Source organism: Rosa chinensis, chromosome 5, assembly GCF_002994745.2.
Source record: "Rosa chinensis cultivar Old Blush chromosome 5, RchiOBHm-V2, whole genome shotgun sequence".
NCBI lineage: Eukaryota > Viridiplantae > Streptophyta > Magnoliopsida > Rosales > Rosaceae > Rosa > Rosa chinensis.
Window position 1 is genome coordinate 54,052,276 of NC_037092.1, and position 9,358 is coordinate 54,061,633.

The 9,358-nt window shown below is 41.2% G+C and overlaps 2 protein-coding genes across 2 annotated transcripts; one reads left to right on the plus strand and one right to left on the minus strand.

Annotated features, from left to right (window-relative positions):
* Positions 1 to 302: 302 nt before the first annotated feature.
* LOC112202490 (protein TOC75-3, chloroplastic) lies at positions 303 to 5,539 on the minus strand. Its single transcript, XM_024343502.2, has 7 exons — positions 4,210 to 5,539; positions 3,873 to 4,094; positions 3,655 to 3,768; positions 3,332 to 3,523; positions 2,945 to 3,193; positions 2,339 to 2,593; positions 303 to 1,164 (listed from the first exon to the last, which is right to left on the minus strand). The coding sequence occupies exons 1-7, from the start codon at positions 5,392 to 5,394 to the stop codon at positions 925 to 927; spliced, it is 2,457 nt and encodes an 818-aa protein (XP_024199270.1). The 5' UTR covers positions 5,395 to 5,539; the 3' UTR covers positions 303 to 924.
* A 90-nt stretch (positions 5,540 to 5,629) lies between these two features.
* LOC112202491 lies at positions 5,630 to 7,128 on the plus strand. Its single transcript, XM_024343504.2, has 2 exons — positions 5,630 to 5,979; positions 6,621 to 7,128. The coding sequence occupies exons 1-2, from the start codon at positions 5,694 to 5,696 to the stop codon at positions 6,821 to 6,823; spliced, it is 489 nt and encodes a 162-aa protein (XP_024199272.1). The 5' UTR covers positions 5,630 to 5,693; the 3' UTR covers positions 6,824 to 7,128.
* Positions 7,129 to 9,358: the final 2,230 nt, after the last annotated feature.

Consider the following 9,358-nt stretch of genomic DNA (forward strand, 5'->3'; position numbering starts at 1 on the left):
TGAGAAATTAGGTTGCTAAGGAAGGAGAGCTTCGTGAACTAGATCTCCTGTCTCTGATCCCCAGAGGAAAGATGATGAGATCTCATCTGCGTACATTAAATGCTTAATCTGTCTAGTAGCTGATAAATGTGGTGATATGGAAGGACATGTGTCAATATACTAGTGGGAGACATGGAGAGAGACCGGAAAATGGGGAGAGAGGATTTCAAGCCATTTTTATAATAAAAAACCAGAAGAAGTTAACATATGTCTGAGTGTGCATCACACACACCTTAAGGCCATGTTTGTTTCCCAGAATCTGGACATTGGGAAAGGAAACTGCGTTTGGGACAGCCAAGGAGGGAAATTGGTTCCCAAAGCAAAGGAAAAAGTGGAGGAAATTGGTTCCCCCCTAAGGATTCACTTTCAACAGGGCTAAATATGAGCCTAGCACTCTCCTTCTAAGGTTTTGTTAATCTAGCTAGGTTGTTGATTTGATGGTAACTGAGAAATGTTAAAATCCTAGACATGTTCTGTTTGGCTGGGTATAGACACATAGCTGCCCGCCTGCCTGTGAATAATATGTTCACTGTTCAAGTGCATAGGAAACATACACATAAACATTGTGTAAGATGATGCATAAACTATTCCCATAAATCATGCATGTATGTATCCATTGTGTTAAATATTTCACAAAGAATCGCATAATGCAGCTAAACCACGAAAAATGGAATAACCATCAAAATCTTTGAATTTCTTTGCAATTGAATCTATACAAGCTTAGCATAAAGGTCGAGCAGAAACAGTAACTTCTATGCAGTTTGTGATGCTAAAATCATGTTCTCAATTCTCCCTCAGTTTGAATCATGTTCTCAATGAACTTATCTCAAAAAAAAAAAAAAAAACTAAAAGATATATTAACAAAATTGAGAAACTAGTCCCATCTCAAAATCGGTCACCAAATCGGAAGAATGTTGAACCTGTGCCGGAGTTGTGATCCACAACATATTCCACTCTTACTGGACCTAACTTGACACCAACACCATATGATGACCCATGACCCACTCGCCTGTATACCTCTGTTGGGTTACCCTTGACATCCTTCGAACTTCCGAGATCATTGCCATGTTCTACAAATGCATATACATTTTTACCTTTAACCGGTATCCGTAGCTCAGCTGCAAGCTGCAGATAAACAATCGAGATATACAACTTAGCTATCTGTTTCCCTTCTTACGGTACAAATGCTAAAATCATTGCTTTAACTTTCATCTATGCATCACCAAGTCTATTTACATGTATTAGCAAAAGGAAATAGTATACACCATCATTAGTTCATTACCATTGGCTAGACATCAAGAGTAAATTTTAAACTTCTCCTATCCCTTCTATGCCTCAGATATTGCTAGTTGACATTGGACCTTCCCGCAGTCTTGCATAACTAGATTTGGGCAAGCTCTTACATTCTTAATGTTATCAATAAAATTTTGGTGACAAAGGGAACCTTTGCTAGAAAGATTTGTAACAACACAACATTTAGATACGTCAGCAGTCCGCACCAAATGACTTCATGTTTCCACACAAAAAACTTGAAACGAATTTTGAGTCAAACTTGCAAGTTCTAAATACATCCAGTGTGAAATGGGATGTAGAAAAGGAACAAAAAGTGACGGCAACTGAGAAACATGGATCAATCAAGTTGTCTAAGAGACTAAAGACACTTAAACAGATATAACTCTGAGCTCAGTTTGCGAAAGGGGATCAATTGCATGCTTGTTCAATGGCACCGCAAACAAGCATGCCAATAATAAGTAATGAATTCTTCCAGTTATTCAAACCAGATAGTGATTTACCCCTCTATGAAAAACAAGAGAGTGCACATCTTCAAGGAGCACCCCTCATCAACCTAAGTCATACAAATACCTAATGAGCGAATGCAAGAGACAACACGGCAAAGTGTAGCCAGTCTACTTAAGCTCATAGATCACAATAACTGAATTCAATAATAAAAACAATTTAGCTTCAGTGGTTTTGACTAGATTAGATATACCATCACTGATTGTTAATGCAGTCAAAGAGACAAATGACAACAGATACTCTGTTTTCACAAAAGCTAAAGCAAACTGAAAGTTCTATGTTTAGAACTACAGTCAGTATTTTCTACAAGAATAACTGCCAACACAGTCACTGTTGAAAATTGTGAATCAGTGAAGCTAAATGTAAAAACAACAGATGACAGACAACGAACCCACTTCAGCTTCTTCATCTATATGAGAAACTATTTCACAGTATATTCACTTAACTAACGAAATAGGGCATCAGCGAATAAACAAAGGATTGTGGCTAAAGTAGGTCCTACCTCGAGGATTTGTCTAGCAGCGGCTATCTCACCCATGTTGTAACCTCTCACAGAATATGGACCCCCAAGGGTAAATGCATCATAACTTGGAAGGTCTCCAACACAGCCACCATAGTGACCATGAAGTACAAGAACAGGAGGTGGTGGTTTGCCAGCACCTTCCTCCACTTCCTTCAGCTGGAAAAATCTTGTTAATGATAACTGGTGGCGGTTGAAGAATGGAAACTTGCTGCCAATGCCAAGGCCTTGGTCAACCTGCAATTTGTACAAACAGGATTAGCCTTAGCCCAGGAAATAAGCAAGTAACATCTACAATTTCAAAGGAATAATCCTATAACCTCATACTATTGAAAATTCAAACGGATAACTAAAAGTGCAAATCATAATTCTCCGAAATACTGTCAAGGTAGAATTTGGTGTGCTTATTTAATCGTACAAAGATGAGCAAGTGGCCATTACTCAAACGGAAAACCATAAGTTCCTGAAACCGATAACTCGCGAAGACTTGAAAAGAATGTGCAGAATGGCTTCAAATTTGAAATACTATTGTTTATTTCCCAACTGCAGTAAAAATGAACAAGATATACAGTAAAGAAAATGAGGTACCTGAAACACATTCCTCTCACCAACTAAGGTTCCATTCACAAACTTGGTGTTGTCATGTGTGATATTTGACTGTAAAAATGCCACATGGTCAATGCCAGTACCGCTGAGAGTTGTTGGAGGTCCATCTTCACTGACACCTCCACTGGGCAGCACTCTTTGGCCATTTGAACATATATGATTTTGTTCATCACGTGTGGTTATCTCTTCCATCACAAGACCATAAGTGAATTTGCTCTGACGGCTCAAATTCTGGTAGACGCAGGCAATCAGGTTATATAATCATATGCACTAAACAACAAAATAAAAAACTATGAGATCGATGCACCTCTGTTTTTGTAATCAGAAGATACTAGATACTTTGAACACGAAAAAGATGATGAGAAGCACCTCTGTTATATTAGCCTTCATGCCAGCGCGATCAACCCATACAGGGGGAACTTCATCATCCCCTGGCCCACCAGTGAAGACTGGACTCAATTTTCGACCGTTAAAGCAGCTTACCCGGAGAGTGCGATCACGGAGATTGTCCACACCATCCAGATATGGATGCATGTACTCAAGCTTAAACTCAAGATCATCCTGAGATAAGATGACCAGAAACAAGAAATGACACAAAAGTTCATGTAAATATATGAAATCATCAATAGACTTAAATATAGCCATGGAAGGCACATAAATCATCAAGATAAGAACCAAAGAATAGAGATTACCTGAACCTGCAGGTTGTAGAGGTTGCTACTGCTTACTGAACCAATAAGAGACCTATTCAATCCGTTGATATTCCGATGTTGAAATGTAACAGTTCCACCGGGTAGCAGTGAAGCCTAAACACACAACATACACAAATGCAATACAGAACGGTCAAAATCACCATATATGAATTAACTCATCGTTGATGGACAGAGTAATGAAATTATTTCACACTTACCAAAGTGGGATAGCCTCCATGTCCACGAACAATGTTCCATTCCGTGCTTACTTCAGCAGTCTTGTGCTCTTGTTCTTTAAGATTTATTTCAACAACTATCCCTCCTTCATTCTTCTCATCTGGTACTGGATTCACTTCAATGTTTGAAAACAATCCCAGGGAGGTTAAGTTCCTCAGAGCTTGTTTCCCTGCTTCTATGTTAAACGCATTACCTGGTCGAAGCTGTAAAAACCATGTCGAACATTCACCACAAAAACTCAACCAATCAACAATTTTAACCTAATACATTCAATTAAATGCTTGTGAGGCAAGTAATTAAATAAGACATGAGCTTCACCTGTTTGGGCAATTCTCTCTTGACCACAAGACTCTGAGTCTTCCCCTCTACAACATTGCCAAGCTTATCCCGGAACTGAATAAGCAGCCGAGTAATATCGCCCTCCACCACCTCACACACAACCTCCTTTGTATTCAAATTCCCAAAGTTGACAACATTGGCACACAGATACCCCTCATCTTGGTACCACTTGAGAATCCGGGCCTGAATCTTCTGCAACACCCTAGCACTCACCTTCCCCTGCTCTCTCACCATCTGCAACACCTCCCTCTGCACCGGAGCCGGCAGCAAACACGGCCTGGCCCTCTCCATCCTCCTCTTGTAATCCCTCTCCTGGTTCCTGAAATACTGGAGCTTCTCCCTCTCGGTCATATCCGGGTCCATCTCAATGGGCTTGGGCTGCGCCATCAGGCCCACGTTAATGCACCGGAACCTCTCCGCCGCCTGCCACGTGCTCTCCGTGAACGAGACGGTGACGGCGAGGGTGCCGTCCGGCTTGGTCTTGCCTTCGAAGTCGACCTTCTCGAACATTCCGCAATTGGCCAGGGATTGGAGCTCGTTCTGGAGCTCGGCCTTGGTGTAGACGCCGCCGGGCCTGAGGGACACCATGTCGGAGATGGTGTCGTCGGCGCCGACGCTGCTCCACCGCTTCTTGTCGAAGAACAAGACCTCCGAGACCTTGTACTTCTTGAAGCCGCTGAGCCTGCTGAGCTGGACCACAATGTCGCCCGGCAACCCGTGAGAGTCCCACGACTCGTTCGGCTCGTCGGCTTTCGCCGCATGCAGGCGAAACAGCCTCCTCCAAAACCCTCCTTCTCCGCCGCCGCCTCCACCGCCTCCATTGGAACCATGACCTCCTCCTCCGCCTCCGCCGATGAAGGCGGGGAAGTTGGTTAGGTTTAGGATGAGGGTGACGGCGGTGGCGCCGGCGAATGTTTTGGCGAGGCTTTTGAGGAGGTGGTTATTGGAAGAGGAGGGTTTAGGGTTTAGAGAAAGGGGCGAGGAGGTGGACACGCGGCATTTGGTGATTGGACGGCGGCGCGTGCGCCTGTTGTTGGTGGTGGTGGTGGTGGTGGCGGCGGTGGCGGTGGCGGTGCATAAAGAAGCTAATTTGCGATCAGCGGAGGAGGGAGGGAGGAGGGCGATGGTGGTGGGGGTATAGATGCTGGTGGACGCTGCGAACATTGTGAAAAGCTCAAGGGCATTATTGGAAAGGTGATCACAGTAGTCACCGGCACTACTTTTGGATTTGTACGGACGGACGGACGGCTAGGTGGTGGCGCCGTGGCGGGGTTTAATATATAGTATTCACAGCACGAAACTCACAAGAGTCGGTGGTCAAAAGTCAAAATGCAGGGTCGTTTTTTTATATTTTTTTATGGGGAAACGCAGGGTCGTTTTTAAGTATAAAGAAATCTTCTTGTGTTGAGTGTGGCTGTGGTGGTTCCATTTATCCATCTGATATTCTGATTCTTCCATCTCAAATGCTTCCTCCTCTTTCACTTCACAGTGAATTATCTCTACTTCCTCTCACGAACAAGCTAATTCTAGTGCCTGCATGGCGGCATGGTGTTTGCAACACCAACAAGAAGCCATGGTCATATTGTTCATCATCGTCTGATAGAACAAGTGTTGTTCGTGCATTGAAGGAAGAGTCGCAGCAGTTTGAAGTAGACCCAGAGAAGGCCAGAGAGGCCCTTAAAAATCTTGATCAGCAGTTTCAATCTCGCTCCCAGAAACAAGTCCGCTCTCGACCCAAGAAAGAACCTGGTACGTACTCTCTCTCACACATGCTTGGATTAGATTTTGATGCAAATTCTGCCTCTGAGACTGTCTTGTTGCTCTGCCCCTATATTATTTTGTTGCCATTAGCTAGGTTTGAGTTTCGAAACATGTTCATACTAGGCAATCTTAGAATCATGACTGTATGGTGATTGATGAACCAGCTTTGTTAGAAATTTGTAGCTTTTTGGCCCTTCATGGTCATAAGGTTGAAATTAATATAGAATGTGTATATTGGGTTATTTAGACCAATGGCCTGTATCAGTTACATTAGTACAACAACACCGGTTGATTTCTTGGTGAACTGTCTTAAGACTTAGTGGTTCTAATGCTATCTTGTTCTCAAACCATTAGTTGTTGAATGTGGAATGTTGGTTTAGACTCATCACATTGGCTTGTACCTCATAATCGCTTTCAGGATTTAAATAAACCATAGATTGATATCAGTTTGCAGTACAGACCGTAGCACCTGAAGCAAATGATTTTGATGTATCTTGTTAATATTTGAATGAACTATGAAGTAGGATTTACAGTTTCATAGGTCTGTATTATTAGGCAACTAATGGCAATGAAACTAATGGATATGGTATGTGAGATCATTGACAAGATCTTTCTTCAACCGACTGCAGCTCCCTCTGTGAATTTTACAAGAAATCAAACAAAAGAAGCAGCTGAGGAATTTTCAGGATCTTTTTTCACATACACGGCTGTTGCTCTCATTGCTTTCACAATTTTCTATAATGTGTTCTTTTACACTGTTATAAAGCCATCTGTAGATGGATTTTCAGAGGACGCACCAACCACAAATGTTGTAAGCGAAATCCCAAAGTAGCAGTTCTGAGCTCTGCTAAATGAATGTTCAACGCTACTGATATGAGTTTAACCCTTTCCGGTGAAGCTTTTAAACAAGTTCTGTTATGAGCTTCTCTGAGAATCCACACAGAAGATACGGAAGAGTTAATGTAATCATGTTAATACTGTGAAGCTGCAAAAATAATTAGAGAAGGAAATAAGCCTAAAACCAATCTCCTCTGTTGTTCTGATACCATTTGGTAAAACCCTGGCAATGGAACTTGCTCAATATTACTGTTGGCATTTAGATATATGAAATTCATTCATTATATATGTTGCATGTTATGATGATTTTGCTCACCATGACTTTTCAACTCTATATCTTGATATTGACTCACGGAAGCAACTACTATAATTTGGATAAACAACATTTCTGGGAAAAAAAAAAAGGTTCTCTTCCTTTTCTGTGTTATTTTCATCCTTAAAAGAGGCAGATCTGTATCGAATATCACCGTGTGACGAGTTTGTAAACCTTTGGTTACTATCTACTTCTTTTTCTTCGAGTATTAGTCATGTACTTATACAACCAGATAACACATCCAGGATTAGCAGAAAAACCTGAATCAGTACAGATCTTTTTATTTTTAGGGGTGAGAAACACCATTTTTTAACTGAGAGGGTGGACGCACAAATTCTTGAAGTGTTTTCTTCTTCCTCTTGAAATCTTCACCCTGTATAGTGTATACCATCGGTGCAATTATTAATCCCTCATGTGCACCAAACGGCTTCAGAATACATCAGATCAGATGCAGCACTGTTGATCACTCATAAGAACCAATGCTTAAAACCCACCAATAACAATTTTTCTTAGACTTTCGGGGAATCCCAGCATTATCCTAAAAGTAATTAAATATATTCATCATTTCCACTACTGATTAACCAGTCTGCAAAATATAAAGCATAAATTGCAGTAGAATGAAATATAAATGCATGCTATCTCGTGATCTAATAACCAATTGGCAGTAAGTAGAAAAATGAAAATTATACTATGAAAACTGTGAAAATTCCTATGTCCATTTGTGACAGCCTTGATAAGTTGAATAGAGATTTTTTTATGGGCGGTTTATGATGGTAAGAAGAAAACTCACCTTGCTAATTGGGAGTTAGTTTGCAGACCTAAAGAGTTTGGTGGCGTAAGAATTAAATGCACTAAGGATATGAATCAGTCTATGCTTGCTAAGATTGGGTGGAGAATGTTCCAAGGTGATAGGGTCTGTGGAGTGATGTACTCCATCATAAATATGTCAAGCAGGTCTCTTTTCTCCATCCTCAGTATTCTTGTCCTACTAGGTGTTCTAGCACATGGCGAGGGGTATTATTTGGCTCCAAATTATTGCAGAAAGGTCTAATATGGAGAATTGGTGATGGAAACTCAGTTAATTTTTGGACTGATACATGGTTTCATGGAAAACCCTTAATTCTTACTTCTGCTCCTTCTAGTCACACTAATTTGCAAGCAAAAGTCAAGGATTTCTTGAATGAGCATGGCTGGAACATGGATTTATTAAGATCGGTGCCTCCTGATGATCTGATTAGCCAAATTGTGAAGATCCCTGCTGGGTTTGCTGGTTGTGGTTCTGATAACCTCATATGGTTCGACCGGTAAGTTTTCAGTTAAATCTGCATATCTTACTTTACTTCAAGATGAAAATTAGGCTTTTATTTGAAAAATGGCTATTCCACCTAAGCTGAAAACGTTTTTCTGGCTTATACGTCATAAAAAAATTGCTAACTAATGTAGAAAGAGTCAAACGAAGAATGTCCACTGATTCTTCTTGCCCTCTTTCACTCTTTGCCGTAACACTCCTGAAACTATTATTCACTTGTTAAGAGATTGCCCTCATGCTTTCTCTATATGGAATAAGATCATTTGTTTGGACACAATTACTAGAGCTATGCATCTGCATCTGGATTGGAAGTGCTGGATGGCAGCCAATATTTCAATGCCAGCGGACTTGTTATGAAGAATTAATTTGGTGTATTGTCTTTGCTTTCGCTTGCTGGTATATCTGGACGTGGAGGAATAAGATTATATTTGATGATGAGTTTCATTATCCAATTAATCCCAGCAATCTGATCATTGATGCTACTAAGGAGTGGAGCTCAACCACCTCAAAGAATTTAATTCCTAATCAAAAGACTATTGTTATGTTGCATTGGCTCATGCCTCCTCTGAATTGGTGCAAGCTGAATATTGATGGCACAAGAGAGCGAAGTGGAAAGATTGGTGCTGGTGGGGTTCTCAAGGATTCTTCTGGTTCTTGGCTTTCTGGGTTCACTGCTACTAAGGAGTGGAGCTCAACCACCTCAAAGAATTTAATTCCTAATCAAAAGACTATTGTTATGTTGCATTGGCTCATGCCTCCTCTGAATTGGTGCAAGCTGAATATTGATGGCACAAGAGAGCGAAGTGGAAAGATTGGTGCTGGTGGGGTTCTCAAGGATTCTTCTGGTTCTTGGCTTTCTGGGTTCAGTGCTAATCTAGGCTGTGGCAGTGTTATTCAAGCTCAGGCCT